General features: G+C 41.7%; 1 protein-coding gene across 3 annotated transcripts in view; it reads right to left on the bottom strand.

Moving 5' to 3' along the window:
• Positions 1 to 20838, bottom strand: part of LOC132829617 (arginyl-tRNA--protein transferase 1-like) — a 77702-nt gene extending 56864 nt beyond the window's left edge. For all 3 annotated transcript variants that reach the window (XM_060846914.1, XM_060846916.1, XM_060846915.1), the window contains exons 1-2: positions 20597 to 20838; positions 7773 to 7836 (exon numbers count right to left, since the gene is read on the bottom strand). In XM_060846914.1, the coding sequence (XP_060702897.1) occupies positions 7773 to 7836; positions 20597 to 20702 (170 nt within the window). In that variant the 5' untranslated portion in view covers positions 20703 to 20838. The remainder of the gene's footprint in view (positions 1 to 7772; positions 7837 to 20596) is intronic.
• Positions 20839 to 22842: the final 2004 nt, after the last annotated feature.

Raw genomic sequence — 22842 nt, 5'->3', positions numbered from 1 at the left:
CCTATTTACCTGCGACTCTACTTTCAAGGGGCTATGAACCTGCACTCTAAGGTCTCTTTGTTCAGCAAAACTCCCTAGGACCATACCACTAAGTTATAAGTCCTGCTAAGATTTCCTTTCCAAAAATGCAGCACCTCGCATTTATCCGAATTAAACTCCATCTGCCACTTCTCAGCCCAGTGGCCCATCTGGTCCAGATCCTGTTCTAATCTGAGGTAACCCTCTTCGCTGTCCACTACACCTCCAATTTTGGTGTCATCTGCAAATTTACTAACTGTACCTCTTATGCTCGCATCCAAATCATTTATGTAAATGACACAAAGTAGAGGACCCAGCACCGATCCTTGTGGCACTTCACTGGTCACAGGCCTCCAGTCTGAAAAACAACCTTCCACCACCACCCACTGTCTTCTACCTTTGAGCCAGTTCTGTATCCAAATAGCTAGTTCTACCTTAATTCCATGAGATTCCAAAAATATAAAGGAGGATTGTAAAAGTTTTTTTAGGTATGTGAAAGGCAAAAAAAATGGTTAAGACTAAAATTGAGCCCTTGAAGACAGAAACAGGGGAATATACTACAGGGAACAAAGAAATGGCAGAAGAATTAAATTGGTACTTCAGATCTGTGTTCACTGGGGAAGACACAAGCAATTTCCTCGAGGTAACAGTGACTGAAGGACCTGAACCGAAGGGAATTTATATTTGCCAGGAATTGGTGTTGGAGAGACTGTTCGGTCTGAAGGTCGATAAGTCCCTGGGTATTGAAGGAGGTCTACATCCCAGGGTACTGAAGGAGGTGGTTCGAGAAATTGTGGATGCGTTGGTGATTATTTTCCAGAGTTCGATAGATTCGGGATCAGTTCCTGCAGATTGGAGGGTGGCTAATGTTGTACCATGTTTTAAGAAAGGTGGGAGAGAGAAAGCAGGAAATTATAGACTAGTTAGTCTGACCTCAGTGGTGGGAAAGATGCTGGAGTCTATTATAAAGGATGAAATTACGACACATTTGTATAGTAGTAACAGGATAGGTCAGAGTCAGCATGGATTTATGAAGGGGAAATCATGCTTGACTAATCTGAAATTTTTTGAGGATATAACTCTGAAGATGGACGAGGGAGATCCAGTAGATGTAGTGTACCTGGACTTTCAGAAAGCTTTTGATAAAGTCCCACATTTAAGGTTAGTGAGCAAAACTAGGGTGCATGGTATTGGGAGCAAAGTACTAACTTGGATTGAAAGTTGGTTGGCTGATAGGAAACAAATAGTAGTGATAAACGGCTCCATTTCGGAATGGCAGGCAGTGACCAGTGGGGTACCGCAGGGATCAGTGCTGGGACCGCAGCTTTTTACAATATATGTTAATGATATAGAAGATGGTATTAGTAATAACATTTGCAAATTTGCTGATGATACTAAGCTGGGTGGCAGGATGAAATGTGAGGAGGATAGGCTAGGTGATTGGTCAGATGCAGTCTAATGTGGATAAATATATGGTTATCCACTTTGGTGGCAAGAACAGGAAGGCAGATTACTACCTAAATGGAATCAATTTAGGTAAATGGACAGTACAGAGAGATCTGGGTGTTCTTGTACATCAGTCAATGAAGGTAAGCATGCAGGTACAGCAGGTAGTGAAGAAGGCTAATAGCATGCTGGCCTTCATAACAAGAGGGATTGAGTACAGAAGCAAAGAGTTTCTTCTGCAACTGTACAGGGCCCTGGTGAGACCACACCTGGAGTACTATGTGCAGTTCTGGTCTCCAAATTTGAGGAAAGACATTCTGGCTATTGAGGGAGTGCAGCGTAGGTTCACGATGTCAATTCCTGGAATGGCGGGACTATCTCACGCTGAAAGACTGGAGCGACTGGGCTTGTATACCCTTGAGTTTAGAAGACTGAGAGGTGATCTGATTGAGACATATCAGATTATTAAAGGATTGGACACTCTAGCAGCAGGAAACATGTTTCCACTTATGGGTGAGTGCCGAACCAGAGGACATAGCTTAAAAATACGGGGTAGACCATTTAGGACAGAGATGAGGAGACACTTCTTCACCCAGAGAGTGGTGGCTGTGTGGAATGCTCTGCCCCAGAGGGTAGTGGAGGTCCAGTCTCTGGATTCATTTAAGAAAGAGTTGGATAGAGCTCTCAAGGATAGTGGAATCAAGGGTTATGGAAATAAGGCAGGAACAGGATACTGATTAAGGATGATCAGCCATGATCATATTGATGGTGGTGCAGGCTCGAAGGGCAGAATGGCCTACTCCTGCACCTATTGTCTATTGTCTATCTAACCTTGCTAATCAGTCCCCATGGGGAACCTTGTCGAACACCTTACTGAAGTCCATATGGATCACATCTATTACTCTGCCCTCATCAATCTTCTTTGTTACTTCTTCAAAAAACTCAATCAAGTTTATGAGACATGATTTCCTACGCACAAAGCCATGTTGACTATCCCTAATTAGTCCTTGCCTTTCCAAATACATGTACATCCTGTCCCTCAGGATTCCCTACAACAACTTGATCACCACTGAGGTCAGGCTCACTGGTCTCTCATTCCCTGGCTTGTCTTTACCGCCCTTCTTAAAACAGTGGCACCACGTTTGCCAACCTCCAGTCTTCTGGCACTTCACCTGTGACTATCGATGATACAACTATCTCAGCAAGAGGCCCAGCAATCACTTCTCTAGCTTCCCACAACGTTCTCGGGTACACCTGATCAGGTCCTGGAGATATATCCACCTTTAACCGTTTCAAGACATCCAGCACTTCCTCCTCTGTAATCTGGACATTTTGCAAGATGTCACCATCTATTTTCCTACAGTCTATATCTTCCATATCCTTTTCCACAGTAAATACTGATGCAAAATATTTATTTAGTATCTCCTCCATTTTCTGCGGCTTCACACAGAGGCCGCCTTGCTGATCTTTGAGGGGCTCTATTCTCTCCCTAGTTACCCTTTTGTCCTTAATATATTTGTAAAAACCCTTCGATTCTCCTTAATTCTATGTGCCAACGCTATCTCATGTCCCTTTTTTGCCCTCCTGATTTCCCTCTTAAGTATACTCCTACTTCCTTTATACTCTAAGGATTCACTCAATCTATCCTGTCTATACCTGACATATGCTTCCTTCTTTTTCTTAACCAAATCCTCAATTTCTTTAGTCATCCAGCATTCCCTATACCTACCAGCCTTCCCTTTCACCCTGACAGGAATATACTTTCTCTGGATTCTTGTTATCTAATTCCTGAAGGATTCTCATGTTAAATAATGAATATATGCACATTTATTAATTTATGAAAGTTCAATAAGATTGGCTTCTTTTAAGATATGGGTTCATATGGATCTGGGAGAAAAAAAATATATCCACAAAGGAAAGGGATCCTTTTAAAATTCTCGAAACCAAGTGGATGTGTTGTGTGAATAACCAAGGGGACCTATTACAGCTGTCCTTACCCGGAGCTTTACAGTTTGATGTAGCCAGCCTAGCATCACAACAACTTGGGAAATCTCACCGGGAACTGGTCTTAACTTACAGAGTCAGAAAAAGTGTGGACTGCAGATACTGGAGAGTCAGAGTCGGAGAGTGCGGTGCTGGAAAAGCACAGCAAGTCAGGCAGCATCCTAGGAGCAGGAGAATCAATGTTTCAGACATAAGCCCTTATCAAAAATGCTGCCTGACCTGCTGTGCTTTTCCAGCGCCACTTCTTTTGACTATAGAGCCAAACAGCATGGAAACAGATCCTTCGGTCCAACCAGTACATGTCAACATGTTTCCTGAAAAAAACTAAACCCACTTGCCTGCATTTGGCCTACATCCCTCTAAACCTTTCCTACTCACGTACATATTCAAATGCCTTTTAAATATTCATAGATCATAGAATCCTGACAATGTGGAAACAGGCCCTTTGGCCCAACAAGTCCACACTGACCCTCTGAAGAGTAACCCACACAGACCCATTCCCCCTACCCAATATTTTACCCTTGACCAATGCACCTAACCTACACATTCCTGAAAATGATGGGCAATTTAGCATGATCAGTTCACCCTAACCTGCACACCTTTGGACTGAGGGAGGAAACTGGAGCACCCAGAGAAAACCCAGGCAGATGCTGAGAGAATGTGCAAACTCCACACAGACAGTCACTAGAGGTGGAATCAAACCCAAGTCCCTGGCACTAGGGGTAGCAGTGCTAACCACCCCAGAATGGAATCAAACCCGGGTCCCTGGCACTCTGAGGCAACAGAGCTAACCACTGAGCCACCAATATTCATGGACATATTCAAATGCCTTTTAAATGTTTATAGATTGTAGAATCACTATAGTGTGGAAACAGGCCATATGGTCCAATTTGCAAAATGATCTCTGTGTCCTGCTTTAATTCTAGGAAGCTCTGAACATCCTCAGCAAACAGTTTGGATTGTGGATTTTGTCTATCTTTTCTCAGTGTGTTGCCAAGTACAGTTCAGTAATACAATATACCATCCACAGACTAAAAATGAAAGGGGAGTCCAAAAAGATAAAAGTGTAACAAAAAGATTTACAGGTCAGTTTCTGAATTGCTAAACATTGCATCGGTATTAGCTGTAGATTTCAGATTTGTAATTGGATTGAAACTCCTCAGTCGTGATTTCTCGTGGTGCTGGCTGACTAACAGTGCTCGGAGTAAAATGCAGTGTTTTTTTTGTTGTAATTGTACCTGCTTTCACCACTTTCCTCTGGCAGTTCATTCCATAAACACACCACCCTTTGCTTGAAAAAGCTGCCCCTCAGGTCCTTTTTAAAATCCTTCTCATCTCACCTTAATCCAATGCCCCCTAGATTTGAACTCCCCTATCCTCAGAAAAAGACCTTTGCTATTCACCTTATCGAAAACTCTCATGAATTTATAAACCTCTGTAAGATCACCCCTCAACAACCTACACTCCAAGGAAATTAAATTCCCAGCCTATCCAGATAACACCCTGCAGCAATTGTAATGAGTTAACCTGGATTGTAAAATGTTCAAGTTTCAGTGGAAAATGGTCTTTCCCTGATCTTTCCAAAATTTACAGTCTGCTTCTGACTTCAAAATCATTGCTGACCTATTATCAAAAACTCTCTTACGGAGTAGAACAAATCTGGTCAGGTTGTAGAAGGTAAAGCAAGTTAGAAAATCTAAGAAGCACTGTACATCAGTTATACACTACTTGCAAAAGAGGGAGACACAGCAGAGAGGGAGACAGAGCCGTGAGACACAGAGAACAACAGAGATGTAGAGACAAAGAGCGGGAGAGCGACAGAGAGAGAGGGGAAGACACAGAGACGGACAAAGACAGAGAGGGGAATGGAGAGGTAGGGGGAAAAGAGAGAGAGAGAGAGAGAGAGAGAGAGAGAGAGAGAGAGAGAGAGAGAGAAATGGAGAGGTGGGGGGAAAAGAGAGAGAGAGACAGCGAGGGAGGGAGAGAGACAGAGAGAGGGAAACAGAAATATCTGGCAACAGAGAGTTCGAGAAAGAAAGGGCAAAAGTGGGTGTGGAAAGAGGAGAGAATGATATGAAACTGGATGAAGCTTAGCAGCACACTGAGAAAAATCAGACAGAATCCACAATCCAGACTGTTTGCTGTAGATGTTCAGAGCTTCCTAGAATTAAAGCAGGCCACAGAGATTGCTTCGCAAGACTCCATCCCTGGCCACAGTTTCATGAGAAGGAGCATTCATCAGACCCAAAGTGCACATCCCTACTCCAACTGACTTTCAAATGCTCAAATACTAGGAAGACAGTCTGACAGCAATTAGCCTCAAAAGTGAAAACAACCGTGTACCCAAAGTCTGGTGCTGCATATTTTACCATGAGGTGCCAGAGTCGCAGGATTTATCCTCTACTAAATATATGGTCTTGTTTTTCTATATCAAAGATTCTGAGAGACTTAGGACAGGAAGTTGGAGATCAGGAACAGCATATAATTCTAACCCACAAAGGACACCAGTTAATTGACAGAAATTTGTTTGCCTATAATAATTTTATTTCTAAAAATATTTTAACTTAACCATTTGTCCCAGTCTGTCATCAGTCAATAACCCTACGAAAGCCTAGAGATATTTGAGAGGGAGACTTCTTCCTTATTTCAGAGATTAGCTCTTTTTCCAGTAACAGTTCATCCCATGAGGAACCAAGAATATAGGAATAGGGGCATTTTGTTGAGTGGTTTGAAACAGCACAGCTTGGTGCAAAGACAGACTGGATGAGGAGGAGGTCTTGAGGTTCAGACTTCAAAGTTACTTTTTACTGTGCATTAACACTGAATATTACCGTAGCTGGTAAATCATAGATACACCAGACTGAGCTTATAATTACATAAGCAAAGAACTAATTTATCTTTTGGTGTTCATTTCCAGGAGTGCTCTCCACCTTTCCAGACCTGAATAACTTGGTGTGTTCCTGTCTACCCTAAGTCTGCCCACACTCTGCTATTTATGTTCTGTGATGTGCAGCTCTGTAACATAACAATAAGATTGTTCCAGGGTCTGAAGTTCTTGGGTGTGGGAGGGAATGGAAAATCTTTTCAGCTCCTCTAGCCTGTCCTACCACTTAATATGATCCTATTCATATGTCCATTTACCTTGCCTTGGTTCCAGGTCCTTTAACAACCTTCCCTAATACAGTACAAGTCCGAGTTCGATACTTCCAGTTAACATAAGAGATTTGTTTTTAAAAGTGGGAAAGAGTTCCAGATTACACCACTGTGAGAAGAAATGTTTCATAACATCAAGCGCCTAAGCTCTCATTTTAATAACCTTAAAATTCCCTACTTTTAATGGATTCCATTCAAACCAGTTTCTTTCTGCTTGATTTATCAGATTCTTTAAAATCCTTAAAGACACTTAAATAATTCCCTAAGCTGCAACACAAATGCAAATACAATCTGTTCTACTCAATGAGTCACATTGATCATGACTGTAGGCGCTCAGAGTATTTCACTTCCAACAAATGCTAGTCACGCTTGGACACAGCGTGTTGACCCTTGTATCTTTGACATTAGGTGAGAAACTAAACTAGCTTGGTCCAAACATTCACAGTCAACAGACAGAAAGGTACATACAGATTAGCAATGTACTGGATCATAAGGGATCACAGGGGTTGCTAGGTTACTCATTTGAGAGCAGGAATCCTGCCAAGATCACTGATATTACCTGCATCATCTCAACCAAGATTGCCAAGCTGAGTATAGACAGAGTATTAACTAGAAGACTTCTGCAGCCCTTATTTTTCAGTGCTGTGCAGGACAATGTGCTTCTCACTGAACATCCAGACAGTATGTGGGATTATCAGAAAGAATAAAGATAGACATTGTTTTAGGAAACATCAACTCTAAGTAACTTTAATTTAATAGGGAAGGCAATGGCCAAGTGATATTATCACTGGATTGTTAATCCAGAGACCCAGGTAATGTTCTGAGAACCCAAGTTCAAATCCCATCATGGCAAATGATGGAATTTGAATTCAATAACAAAAATCTGGAATTAAGAGTTTAATTTTATTCAATTGTTGAATAAAAACCCCATCTGGTTCACGAGTGTCCTTTAGGGAAGGAAACTGCCATCCTTACCTAGACTGGACAACATGCAACTCCAGACTCTTAGCTGTCCTCTGCGACAGGCAATAAATGCAAATCCAGTCAGCAATGCCCTCATCCCATGACTGATTTCAAAGAAAACTTGCTCTGCATCAGGTTCGGGGTTTTAAATGTTCTGGATTTCAATTCACCAACAGTCAGTCACTCACCTGACCCAGCCTTTGTTCAGCAGCAGCTGGTAATCGTGGACAGACAACTTGTGAGCCATGAGACCTGCAGAACAAAGTACAGCTACTGAGTAAAATGCATCAAGCGGCACTCTGCACTGCTTTCACTACATTCAGAACTTTATATTTTCACGAGATATTCCCCACTTGATCAGCAACAAAGACCATTACCATAAGCCAGTGTATGTGCAATCAGTGTTCCAGAGACTTGGGCCTATAATCCAATTTGGTTTTCCAGTGTAGTGCTGAGGGAGTGCAACATTGTTGGAAATCCTGATGGTCAATGCTCCCTTCACGCACAGCAATTGGCATTAGCACGCAGATTGCAGCACTGACTTCCAGTGTATGGATCTCGGAGGTCTGTGCAGCCAGTGACGAAATTGGAAGGGACTCTCCTGACATGACATTATACTGAAGCCGCATCTATCCTCTCTAGTTAAAGTTTCAATGACATAATTTTGAAAAAGCAGAGGAGAGTTATCCTCTGCGTGCTGGCCAATATTTATCCTTCAATCAACAACCTTAATGCAAATTATTCAGTCTTTCTCTCATTGTTGTTTGCAGGAACTCACTGTGTGCAAATTGACTATTGCATTACCCACATTAAAGTGATGACTACAATTCTAAACACTGAAAAGTGCTATATGCTGAAAAGTGTTCAAGTACACTAGAGATCAAAAGTATGGAGTTAAAGCCACGAGAAAGAACTAAAGACTTCAGAGGTTAAGAGACCTTACAAGAAGAAATTTTTTTTTGGAGGCCACAAAGTATAAATGCCAAGTCACTGAGGCACTGGACTCCACAATCTATCCCTAGTTCCCCCCCCCCACCAACTATCTCAGGCCCCTACTCCTCCGTGCATTACATCATCTGGTGGCTCAGTGGTTAGCACTGCTGCCTCACAGAGCCAGGGACCCGGATTCGATTCCAGCCTCAGGCGACTGTCTGTGTGGAGTTTGCACATTCTCCCAGTACCTGCATGGGTTTTCTCCAGATGCTCCAGTTTCGTCCCACAGTCACAAAGATGTGCAGGTTAGATGTGCAGTCAGGGATAAATATAGGTTAGAGGAGTGGGCCTGGGTGGGTCGGTGTAGACTTGTTGGGCCGAAGGGCCTGTTTCCACACTGTAGGGATTCTGATTCTGCTTATTTGACATCAGTCAGCAAGATCAATACTCTTCAAAAAGTTGGGAAGATATTGAAAAATAAAAGCTTACTGACTCCAATAAATCATATAAAAGCTTATTTCAGAAACTAACAAAATCAAGACATGTCCTCCAGTTCATGAAAAAAATGGAATTGAAAATGAGGGAGCCAAAACTTCAGGAGAACATGATTTTTGCAAGAAGTAGGAGGAGCAATGACACCTGCTTAAGTGCTTTCAAAAAGGATTCGATTTTGTGGTTAGAGATTAAAATTATATGTCTTAAAGGGACAGTCTATCTCTCCCTGTACTTCCTGCCGACAGATGACTGACACCATGGCATCTCAAACATCTAAAAACTGTATTGGAGATGAAACAGCTTTTAATACTACACACCCACATGTGCCCACAGGCCTATACATGTACATACACAGCAGACTAACTGCAGCAGAGTAGTGACATAGAAATGGAACCATAACAATTTCCTGCTGTATGGATCATGGCAACCTTTCAGAAAAGAAAGTTACAACAAAGCTCTTCATACAGCTTCAAGTATTGGTGGTCTGCTTTTCTCTCTTCAATCAAACTAACAAAACGTTTTGAAAAAAAAATTTCTGATCATTATTAGCTATCGCTTATCATTAGACGAGCAATCAAAAGGTTCATGCTTTTATTTTGTTATTTCAAAAATATACTTTATTCATAAAATTAACTTTATATGTATGTACATAGTGACAGTTCAGTTCTGTACAGTAGCATCTGGAGAAACAAACAAACATCAGAGTTTGACTCTATCCAGCAAGATTATATTTGCATATTTGAGGCAGTCAGAAGGTCTGATAATCCCCATTTAATTTCAGTAGATGATGATCGTTCCCCAGAGCACCTTAGCAGCAGCTGCTCCCAATCCCATAGGCCCACGCTAATATCCTCAGAATATAGATGCAAACTCCACTCTGGTAGCTCCTGGAATTGAAGTTCAATAAATAAGTCTGGAATTGAAAGCTTATCCCTGTGATGGTGACAATGAAGCTTTAATTGGTGTAGAACCCCATCCAATTCACTAATGTTGTTGGAGATGGTCTCCTGCCATTAAGAAGCTGACCAGTCTGATTCCCCATGGAAATGAGTGGCAGGTTCCTACTGGGTCAAACCAGCGAGTAACCCCTCCAGCAGCCTTCTATTCCCATTGACACTATTTTCTCTGGTTTACAGCTCATCCTGAATTCACTCTCGCATTCACTCTCACATTGTGTTTTATCAGTCTTTGATGCCACTAGAGTATTGCCCCAGGGGATTTGGTAGGTTGTGTGTTCAAGCCACATTATAAGCCTTGACAACAAAATCTTGGCCGGTACTTGCAGGGGCTTGGAACCACCTTTCAGATGAGAAAGTGATGTCATATTTGTCCTCATTAAAACATCCTGTGGTACAATTTAGAGGAGAGTGTACCAATATCCTGGCTAGCCAGCATCATTAAAATGGCCAACTTGCACATGAACCTCCTGTCTGCTTTTGTGAACTTTGCTCCATGCAGTTTGGCTGGCCCATTCCCCCTTCTTCCACCCCGCATTAAAACAGCGTTTACATTTCAAAAGATACTTCATTGGCAGTAAACTGCTGTGCAGACATAATGGAAGCTGCTCTATAAATTCAAGTTGTTTCTCACAAACGTACGCACAGGTATAATCAACGGAAAGCTACTGATGGTCAAAAGAGGTATTTTCTATGGGATCCCACCACGCAGCTCCCCCAGGTGACAGAGTGCAGATCGACTAGATTATGGAATGATCAATAATATCAGAGTTTTATAAATAGAAGTGCTGAGTATTTTACGAAAGGATAATGATAAAACTTGCAATAGACAATGGTTACGCTACAGATAGGTATCCCATTTTAGAAAGATATCAAACTTCAGGGAATGGATAGCTTATAATTCTGATTAAATCTATCAAGAACAGTAATTGGCAATTATGAGAAAAGATGCAAAATACTGGATTATCTTCAAGGAGAAAATGAAGGCACAGCAGACTCAGAGGCTTTTTGAATTAGCAAGACTTTTGGGAGGTAATAAGGAAATATATTTCCATTGGTTGTAAAGTCTAAGGGGTCTTCGATGTAAAAATGGACACAGTAAAGGAATGTGATCAAGAGAAATGTCTTTTACAGAAACAACTGTCAGAATACAGAATTGTTGGTAACAGAAAAAAGGAGTGTTGTAACGTGTCATCATCATGACCAAAGGAATGTATGTGGCATTACAATGAATGGTTGAGAATGTTTGATACCCTATAACAAAAGGTACAATTGCGTTCTTGCTATAAATCCAAAACAACTATGCACAAGAGGTCCCAACGACTCCATAACTTGGCCTGTCCTGCAGTCAAGAATGTGGTGCTGGGAAAGCACAGCAGGTCAGGCAGCATCCGAGGAACAGGAGAGTCGATGTTTCTGACATAAGCCCTCCACCGACTCTGATCTCCGTCATGTGCAGTCATCGCTTTTTCCCCTATGTTCTGTGGTCACAACTGCCTGTTAAAGATTCAAGTTCACTATTTTAAAAAGAGCAAGAAGCCCATATTTCTACACAGAGGCACTGAGACAAGAACAGCTCCTCAGACCTGGTCCAGCAATTAATCATTTAGGTCACTGATAAACTGTAATCAATTTTATTCTCTTCATATCCCTTGATATTCTTACCAAGAAATCATCTATTAATCTCTATTTTGAAATTTTCAATTGATCCAACAGCCACAGTTGGAGATTCTTATTAGCAACTGCATCCAAGTGAGCTTTCTGCTTTTATTTCTGAATGACTGAACTCCATTCTTAAGATTGTGCCTGGTCATTCAGAATGTCCCAAGCACAGGAAATAGTTTCTCTATATCTAAAAAACTGAAACATTTTATCAGCATCACACCTCAAAACTAGTTTGTGTTGTTGGTAGCAGAGCCCACGCACACAAACTGGGTTTGGCCCATATGTCACTGGAATGCACACTAATTGTCACTGGGAAATGCAGAGAGGTCTTCTCCAGCAAAGTTCCCTCCTTCAATTTCAATTAATGTTAGACACTTGGATAGTGTTATTGAGCAGAGACACCTCGGAGTTCAAGCACATAATTCTTTGAAGTTTGCATCACATGTAGGTAGGGTGATATAAAAAGGCATTTAGCGGGCTGGCCTTCAATGCTCAGCCCTTTGAGTATAGAGGTTGGGAAGTCATGTTGAGGTTGTACCGGGTAGTGGTGAGATCTCTTCTGGAATATTATGCCCAGTTCTGGTCACCCAATTATAGGAAGGATATTATTAAGCAGGAGCTGGTTCAGAAGAGATTTACCAGGATATTGCAGAGTATGGAAGTTTTCAGTTATAAACAAAAGCTGGACACGTTAGGACAATTTTCACTGGAGCGTAGGAGTTTGCAAGGTGGCCTGATAGAGATTTGTAAATCATGACAGGTACGGCTAGGGTCCATGGCAGGTACCTTTTCCCTAAGATGGGGATTTCAAAAATACATGGAATGCATTTTTAAAAGTGAGAGAAGGGAGATTGTTAAAAAAAAGTGAGGGCATTTTTTTTTAAAAACACAGTGATTTGTATGTGGAATAAACTTCCTAAGGAAGGGGTGGATATGGGCACAGTTACATCATTTAGAAGACATTTAATAAGTACATGAATAGGAAGGAATTGGAAGGATATGGGTCAGGAGTAGTTAGACAGGAATAGTCCAGTTTGAGATTATGTTCAGCACGGACTAGTTGGACTGTTTCCTATGACTATCTCACTCCGTTGTAATCTAGGTTGGGGTAAATGCTCCCATGGTTTACGGAAGAAAGGCTTGCATTTATATAGCTCTTTTCACAATCACAGGATTCATTACAGCATGCACAGCCAATGACATTATAGTTAATATTGAAACGTGGGAAATGGAGCAGGTTAGTTTGCACATAACAAGCTTCCAATAGCAACGTGATAGTGACAGTATCAGCTGGTTTTACAGGTGCTGGCTGATGAGAGAGAGAGAGAGAGAGAGAGATAAGAGATAGATAGACAGACAGACAGAGAGATTAGCCAGGAAGCTGGGGGAATTATCCTGCTATACTTTGAAATTGTACCCAAGACCTTTCAGGAACCCGACAGGACAAGCGAAACCTCAGTTTTACTCACAAGTCAGTACACCTGATTACGGAGGTATTGCAGCACAATGCACTGAAATGTCAGCCTAAAACATTGTGCTGAAATCTACAAGTGTGTCTTGAACAAATAGGTTTCTGTGCATTGTGTGACATTTTAACTCATTCAGCACAAATTCACTTAACACGAAAATTGACCCATTGGGTGATATTGGGTGACATTAGGGCAGCACAGTGGCTCAGTGGTAAGCACTGCTGCCTCACAGCACCAGGGATCCGGGTTCTATCCCAGCCTCGGGCGACTGTCTATGTGGAATGTGCACATTCTCCCTGTGTCTGTGTAGGTTTCCTCCGGGTGCTCCGATTTCCTCCCACAATCCCATGATGTGCCAGTTAGGTGAAATGGCCATGCTAAATTGCCCATAGTGTTAGACGCATTAGTCAGAGGGAAATGGGGCTGTGTGGGATACTCTGAGGGTCGGTGTGGATTTGTTGGGCCAGAAGGGCCTGTTTCCACACTGTAGCGAATCTAATCTATTATAACATGTGGGCTCAGAGGACATGGCTGCAATAGGAAGATCTCCATTGGAGGCAGCGTGAAATGCCATGGTCTAGCAATTATATATTTTAACAGATGACATTTCAGACACAGGCGAGACCCACCCCCCAAGAAAGACATACTTTTGACACAACAATGCGACTTTTATTCGCAATTATGAAGGAGGCCTGCACATCAACACCACCAAACTTAGTCAGAAGGTAGAGTGACCAGGAGCATTTATTACAAATTTAGTGAGAATGCTTTTAGATAATGAGGAACAGGTTTGACTCATAAGAAATCAGCCATACCTTTCCCTCTCTTTCCATTGTGCTGCTGCTGGAAGCTTTCTCTCAAACATGAAGGACAAAGGAGGAATTAAACGAACAGAACAAACAAAATAAAGTGTGCACTTAATGGAATCAGACTATAATAAATAACCAAAAGCCTGTGGATTTTATTTTTGTTTCCATCTGCACAGTTATCATCATGGAAAAAAAGAGAGTGTGAGGGAATGGAGTGGAGACCTATTTAAGCAGGCCAGGTTACCCATGATATATCCCAGGATTTGCAGAAAGGATAGAGGAATTGCTGAACATAAAACAACCAGCATTCGTCCAGTTTACTAACCATCATCCAGGGAGTCATTTCTTTTTAAAATTCATTCATGGGATGTAGATGTCACTGGCTAGGTCAGCATTTATTGCCCACCACATTGCTGCAGGTCTGAAAATTCAATAGTAGGCCAGACTAAGTAAGGGTGGCTTTTCCTTCTCTAAAGCACATTTGTGAACAAGATGGGTTTTTCAGTCAATCAACGTTCGTTTCATGGACATTAGATTCTTAATTCCAGATTTTTAAATGGAATCCAAATTGCACTATTGGCCATGGTGGGATGTGAACCAGGATCCTCAGATCAGTACTGGAGTTTCTAGATTAGTAATCTAATGATAATGCCACTAGGCCATTGCCTCCCCCTATCTACTGCAGTAGAGAGTTGTTGACTATTTTTTGAGAGGATGCCAAGAAAGTTCTTATTTACTGAGTGCTTTGAGTATCTGCGGTTCATTGCATTGTGCACTTCTAGAGGTAACTAGTATCACAGATGTCAGTTTTCAACTAATTCGATTCACTCCATGTGATATCAATAAATGCCTGGAGGCATCAGATGCTGCCAAAGCTATGGGTCCTGACAACATTCCATTAATAGTACTGAAGACTTGTGCTCCATCATTTGTTGCACACCTCGCCAAACACTTCCAACATTGGCATCTACTCAACAATGTGGAAAATGACTGTGGTGTGCTCGATTCGGTAAAGAGCAGAACAAATCCGACCTTGCCAATTACTGCCCCATTGGTCTACTCAGCCATAAAGTGATAGAAAGTATCATTAACAGAGCTATCAAGCAGCAACTGGTTCAGCAATAAGCTGCTCGCTGATGTTCAGTTTGGGTTCCACCAGGATCACTCAACTCCTAATCTCATTGAGTCTTAGCTCAAAACATGGACGAAACAGCCGAATTCCAAAGGTGAGGGAAAAGTGATTCCTCTTCACATCAAAGCTGCATTTGTCTGAGAATGGCATCAAGAAGCCTGAGCAAAACTGGAATCAATGGGAATCGTACCGAGCAGAAAAGATGGCTGTGGTTGTTGGAGGTCAGTCATCTCAGCTCCAGGACATCTCTGCAGGAGTTTCTCAGGGACGTTTCTTAGGCCTAACCATCTTCAGCTGCAGTGACCTCCCCTCCATCATAAGTTCAGAAAAGGGAATGCTTATTGAAGATTGTACAATGCTACTTCAGGTCCTGAAGAAAGGTTACACCCAAAGCAGCAACTTCTGCACCTCCTGATGCTGCCTAGCTTGCTGTGTTCTTCCAGCCTCCTGCCTGTCTTCTAAACCAGTCCTTTCCGAATGCAGCAAGACCTGGGCAAGATCAACGTTCTGGCTAGCAAGTGCTAAGTAGTGACCGTCTGCAAAAAGACAGAATCTAACCATTGCCCTTTGACATTCGATGACATCACCATCACCGAATCCTCCACTACCAACATCCTGGGAGTTATCATTGATCAACAACTGACTGGTCTGGCCATATAAAGACAGTGGCTACAAGTGCATGTCAGCGACTAGATATCCTGCAATAAAGTTATTTACTTATTGATTTCCCCAAATCCTGCCCGTAAGATGATCAGGAATCTGACAAAAACTTGCCTGAATGAGTGCAATGCCCAAAATACCCAAGAAGCTTGACACTATCAAAAACAAAGCAGTCCGCTTGATTGGTACCACATCCACAAATATCCACTCCCTCCACCACCGATGCTTATCCAGAAGATAAAGTTTCTTAAGGTGTCCCTTCCAAACTTATGATCACTATCATCTAAATAAGGGAGTAGATGCTTGGGAACGCTACCAACTGTAAGTTCCCCTCCAAGCTACTCAACAGTCTGACTTGGAAGTATGTCCCTGTTTCGTCAGGGTCACTGGGCAAAAATCCTGTAACTCCGACCCTAATGGCATTGTGTACCTTCAGCAAATGGTCTACAACAGTTCAGGAAGGCAGTTCATCACCACCATGTCAAATGCAATCAGGGATAAGGAAACTAAGACCACCTGGTTCACTAATGTCCTTTAGGGAAGGAAACAGATGTCTATATGTGGGTCTGGCCTACACCAATGTAGTTCCCTCTTACTACTGCCTCCAGGCAATTAGGAATGGGCAATAAATGCTGGCCTAATCACTGACATCCAGATCCCAAGAATGAATAAAAAAATTTAACAATTAACTGGGAGACCCAATGCCCAGTGATACCTCCTGGTCTATTCAGCTGTTCAATGAGATCATCATCACTGACAAATAATGCCTGGATTGTATGTTGTACAGGAATATGGAAAGAAAATATTTCAAGGCTAAATAAACATAATCCTAAGTTTCACTACATCTTGAACTTGAAACATAAATGAAGCAAGAATGAGCAATCAGTCTAACACAGGCAGATTTAACCAGTAGTTTCAATAAACCCTTTGAACTCAATACAACTTGTGTACCCTGTTATAAATCAATGAGGTTGAGGAGAGACAACCATATGTCATTGAGCAATGATGAAACATTACAAAGAACCATTAAAAACATGTTTAAAATACAAATCAACTGAAGACATAAAACTCTACACTTTTCCCAACAAAACTTTTGTCCATCAATTTCAAAATTAAACAATGAACATTTTACTTTCTAACTATCAAAAGGAAATGAAATTCAGAACTTTGCTTCCTTTATTAAAGGACTTTGTATTTGACATGATATCTTTCTAATTTCAGACTTCATCACTTTAATCATAATTGTAACTTAGAGCCAAAATATGGGGTATTTGTCTGTCACTGCAGGGACTTTATGTTTGCAAGTGCAGAGTGGTCTTGTTCCTTGTTTCTGACTGATATAAAATTTACAGCAACTAATATAATCCCCCAGCTCAGTGGTTAATCTGGATAATTGCAGCAGTGACAGTGGACTGTTTCCTTATTTGTGAATCAGGCTTTGATTCATTTTATACTGCAGAGCCTGCTTTGGGTGACCACAGGCACACACTAGAATTTTTTTTTTAAAAAAGTCTACACTTGCGTAAGGTTTGTGCAGATGTCTTTAATGTTTTGTGGACATCAAAGCCAGGAATCTTTTACACTTGAATCAAAGCAGAAATTGCTGGAAAAGTTCAACAGATCTGGCAGGATTTATGGAAAGAAATCAGAATTCCTTCCTCAGAACTTGACCCCAAATGTTAACTCTGATTTCGCTCCATAGATCCTGCCAGACCTGCTGAGCTTTGCCAGCAATTTCTGGTTTTTGATTTACAGCATCCACAGTTCTTGCCGTTTTCAATCTTTTACAGTAGGCCTTTGGTGGGTTTTTGCTTGGGATTTCTTGTGAACTCTACTCAGCTTTGAGTTTCATTGGAGATGAAAATCATATTGGCAAAAGGTAAGGTTTCAGAAGGTCTTACAGTGCAGTGACACATTGGGGTCACTTGCCCTAATGAATGATGTGGTTGGGTAACAATGGGCAACATAGATACCAACCCATTAGTCATGCATCATCTTATTAGAGAGTACCAATTAGCAAGCAACTGAGCCATAGAAACCCCCAAATACATGGGCCTATTTTTAGTAGCTGAGCTGCAATTAAAGTCGTTCTGCCTGGCGGAATGTGAAACAACCATAAAAATTTCTGATAGCTCTTCAGCAATACTCAACACAGAGGCAAGGATTTAAATATTGAATGGAGACAGAATTTGGCTTGGCTTCAACACTGCACTACAGTTCAATTGTCTATTCACACTCAACATGCAAGAACACAAATGGAAGGATATTATAGTGCAGTGGTAACATTAACTGACCAGGTCCAAGAATCCAGATGATGCAAGTTTAATTCTGACTCAATTAAAGTCAGATTTTTAAACTGTTGTTTAGAAAAATATCTAAAGAACAGAATAAAACTGGTCTCAATAAAAAATCACAGTGAAAATATTGAATTGTTTAAAACACTGAAGTTCTCTAAAAGGAAGGTGACCTGACATGATTACCCTGTCTGGACCTCTATGTGATTCCAGTCCTCAACCAGTGTGGTTGAATCTGAACAGTGCTCTGATGTGTAGTAGAAATCCACTCAGGTAATCCACTGTAATGTCAGACCAGGATGAAGGCTCATCATAGGAACATATATGGAACAGAGATCATGAGCAATCTACTTATGGGCTTTACTCCACACTTTCTGGCCTGTCCCATGTAACCCCCAACTTATTGTCATTTATATAAGTGATATGAATGTGAACATAGGAGGTATGCCTAGCAAGTTGACAGATGACACCAAAATCAGAGGTGTAATGCACAGCAAAAAATGATATTTCAGAATACAACAGATGGGCCAGTGGGCAGAGGAGTAGTAGATGGAGTTTAATTTAAGTAAATGTGAGGTGTTGCAGTTTGCTAAGGCAAATCAGGGTGGGACTGATGTGGAATGTTGTCGAACAAAGACGCCTTGGAGTGCAAGTTCATAGTTCCTTGAAAGTGAAGTCGCAGGTATATAGGATAGTGAAGCAAGCACTTGATATGCTTATCTTTATTGGTCAGTGCATTGAGTATTGGAGTTGGGAGGTCATGTTGTGGCTGTACAAGCCACTTTTGAAATACATCTCAGAAAGATGTTGTGAAACTTGAAAGTGTTCAGAAAAGATTTATAAGAATGTTGCCAGAGTTGGAGGATTTGAGCTATAGGGAGAGGCCGAATAGGCTGGAGCTATTTTCCCCGGAGTGGAGGCTAAGGGGAGTTTGTGGTTCTGTTCGCCGAGCTGGGAATTTGTGTTGCAGGCGTTTCATCCCCTGTCTAGGTGACATCCTCAGTGCTTGGGAGGCTCCCAAGCACTGAGGATGTCACCTAGACAGGGGACCAAACGTCTGCAATACAAATTCCCAGCTTGGCGAACAGAACCACAACGAGCACCCGAGCTACAAATCTTCTCCCAAACTTTGGGCTAAGGGGTGATTTTATAGAGGTTTATAAAATCATGAGAGGCAACGATAAGATAAATAGACAAATCCTTTTCCCCAAAGTAGGGGAATCCAAAATTAGAGAACATAGGTTTAAGGTGAGAGGGGAAAGATTTAAAAGGGACCTAAGGGCAACTTTTTCATGCAGAGAGAGATTATGTGTATAGAACAGACTGCCAGAGGAAGTGGTGGAGGCCGGTATAATTACAACATTTAAAAGGCATTTGAATGGGTACATGCATTTAAAAGGTTTAAAGGGATATGGGCCAAATGTTGGCAAATGGGACTGGATTAGGTCAGGATATCTGATCGACATGGACCAGTTGGATTGTTTCATGCTGAACAGCTCTATAGCTCTCTCACCTAATGAGAATCTAACTCAACCTTGAATTAATGTAATAAGCAAGCCTCTAATCTGTCTGAGGAAGAGAATTCCACAGGTTAGCAACCCTCAGAAAAAAAACGTAAATCTCCACAGCTCTGCCTTAAAAAGATACTTTTTTTTAAGATTTATCAGCATCTGGCCAATGCAACAAAAGGTGAGTACAAATGATAATGTCCCCACAACTTCTGATTTTAAAAAATCAGGACATTAGGAGGATAGAGCGTGACAGGCGACAGTATTAGACAGAAACGAACACCAAAACTGCTGTTCAGGGCTCAGCGAGGGCACTACTTGTATGACTGCCAACCAAGCCTCACTCCACACTGAAAATCTGCAGCTCTCAAAGCTGGGGGGACAAGATAGAACCACAATGGGAGTAATCCAAACATACCAAAGATGCAAATCCACTGCTTTGAAATAATGTTTCATTACTTCAACCCATAGTTGAAATACAACCAGCAAATGTCAGTGGAACGCCATAAACCGTCATTCGCGTTTACTCTCGCGACAAAAAAGCACGTTCTCATGGAAACCTGAGCAAAAATAAAAATAAATAAGTACAAAAGAAAACATGGAAAATATTCTTGGCATTTCGCAGAGAGAGAGAAAAAAAGAACTCGACCTATGGGCGAAAGTCACTGCAGACTTCAGTTCCTATCCTGAAACGGATGCCAAAACAGAAAAGAGGACAGTCTGAAGAAGAGCAACAGGAAAAGGTGAAGAACACATCCTGTCATGTAGCAACTGAAATCAACAGGTCCACAAGACCGATAACCTGGTGTCATTAGCATGATAATACACAGAATCTTAACAACAAGGGCAAATCCATGCCAGCAAGCCAACAGTGACTGGAGCATTTTCACTTTCAGTTGTTGGATACATTGTGTTTGTTTCAAAATACAAAGTATCAAGTGAACAGATACAATTAAGATGTAACGATTGCTCGCCCATATTTTTTTTGGCTTGTAACTCCCACTCACGGTCCTTGTCCTGTTGACCAGACTTTTCACCGGGATTGTACCTCTCTCTCTCTCTCTCTCTCTCTGTCGGTCTGTGTCTCTTACCCTGAGCGCAGAACGAGTCCTTCCCGCAGTAGCCACAAGTCCACGCCTCCAGGGGCGGACTGAGCTCCCCCGCCGGGGGGTTATGCCCGGTGCTGCTGGTTCCCATAGGGTTGGGGAAGAGGGGGAATTGTCGGTATCACCCCATCCGCTTATTCCCCGGGCAGGATCCGGAGCCGGATACACATACACACACGCACATATCCACTGGCGAGGCAGACGCCAACCCAGCTTACTCCACTACTTCCTCATCCGTCCGACTGACGCTCACTGGAGTTCCAACCCCAAAGCTGTCAGCTCCAACACCCCTTCCCCCGTCCTCCAGGTTCTCAGAGACATGCCTAAAATGCAAATTTTCCAATGCATTTTGCTAACTTGCAGAGAGAAAGGAGCAACGTGCATTTATGTAGCGCCCTTAAGGAGAGTCGAAGCCTGTTCAATCGGACAATATTTGCCACACAATTACAGGCAACTAACTCGAATTTTAGTCAGAGGTTGGTTTTAAAGACGGACTTCAAGGTAAGAAAGCAAATTCCAGAATTGAAACTAGTTGGGGGTACCGTCCCCCCAAACTCTAATACAATCAAAATATTAACATGATTTTTATGAAGTATATTTTTGAAATAAAAAATCAAAATATTAACAAAGAATGCACGTTGTAAGACAACAGTATTGAAAATGTAAAGAAGCACATCAGTGAAATATGGGCCTTTTTTTGCCCTTAGGTTGTAAGTCTGCCATAGAATATATTTTGTAAATTGTAAGTCTATTCTTATCGACTAGATGCAGCGCTGAATTTTATTGCAAATATTGTAATAATCAATTGAAACTTTTTAAATGACAAACTTTATTGAAGTGTACTTTGGAAGAAACATAAAGAAAATTTAAGTGTATTAACATTGTTCCACTTTGGGGAGCCTCAGTACAATGTGTGGAGAGAAGTCGAATTTTATTGCAGTCTATAATTTAAGTCAAGACAAAAAAATTGCTAGAGATCAGTATTGTTGGACTTGGGGTCATAGAGGGTTTTAAGAAAAAGTTTCAGGTAGAGATTATAGCCACAGGGATTTGAACGGGAGAATTCAAAAATGAAGGTGATACTGAACCAAGATTAAAGGTCAACCTATATTACAAGATGCTAGAAAACTGAAACCAAACGAGGTTATAGGTCAACCTGCGCAAGGTTCTGGGGAAACGAGATTTGGTACCAGTTACAATATAGGTCCTGTGCAATACTTATGGGGCATTTTCTGCATTGTTTAAACTACTGTTTTCTCTCATGACCATTGTACCGAACAATGCTCCAACAGACAGCAACATGACAGCTTTACCATTGAAATATGGCAGAAGAACAGGATTCTCCCAATGGGCTTTAAGACACAGCTGCCAGAGTTAAAAGGAATCACAGCCCCACATTAGATAGGGAATAGTCAGCTGGTTGTGATTTTCCATAAATGTTCCAATGAGTTGACCACAGAGAGATTCACCATTACATTAAGAATGGCCAGTGGTCTCTGAAACCAAAAAAAAAGATGATGTATGTAAAAATCAAAAGAAGTGTGGGTCCTGGAAATCAGAAACAAAATACAGAAATTGCTGGAATAACTCAGCAAGTCTGGCACGACCTATGGAGAGAAATCAGAGGTAATGTTTCAGGTTCAGTGACCATTCCTCAGAACTGTTTAGATTAGATTACTTACAGTGTGGAAACAGGCCCTTCGGCCCAACAAGTCCACACCGACCCGCCAAAGCGCAACCCACCCATTCCCCTACATTTACCCCTTTATCTAACACTACGGACAATTTAGCATCCAATTCACCTGGCCTGCACATCTTTGGACTGTGGGAGGAAACCGGAGCACCCGGAGGAAACCCACGCAGACACGGGGAGAATGTGCAAACTCCACACAGTCAGTCGCCTGAGTCAGGAATTGAACCCGGGTCTCTGGCGCTGTGAGGCAGCAGTGTTGTCCAAAATGGTAGCTAGGAAACTGTCATTTTTTTATGCAGAAGATAGGGTGAAGTGTGGGGGTAAGCAGTAAATGATAGGTTGGAATAGAGCTGAAAGAGAGAGAAGAATGATCAGACAGAAAAAGGAGTGGAGAATGATCTGCCGTGGAGAATGATTGATAAACAAGTAGAAAGATGGGAGAACACAGCATGCCAGGCAGCATCAGGAGGTGGAGAAGTCAGTGTTTCAGATGTAACCTTCTTCACGACTCCTGAAGAAGGGTTACATCCAAAATGCT

The sequence above is a fragment of the Hemiscyllium ocellatum genome, chromosome 29, assembly GCF_020745735.1.
Source record: "Hemiscyllium ocellatum isolate sHemOce1 chromosome 29, sHemOce1.pat.X.cur, whole genome shotgun sequence".
NCBI lineage: Eukaryota > Metazoa > Chordata > Chondrichthyes > Orectolobiformes > Hemiscylliidae > Hemiscyllium > Hemiscyllium ocellatum.
Note: the sequence above shows the minus strand (reverse complement) of the source record. Positions and strands in the feature narration are given on the sequence as shown.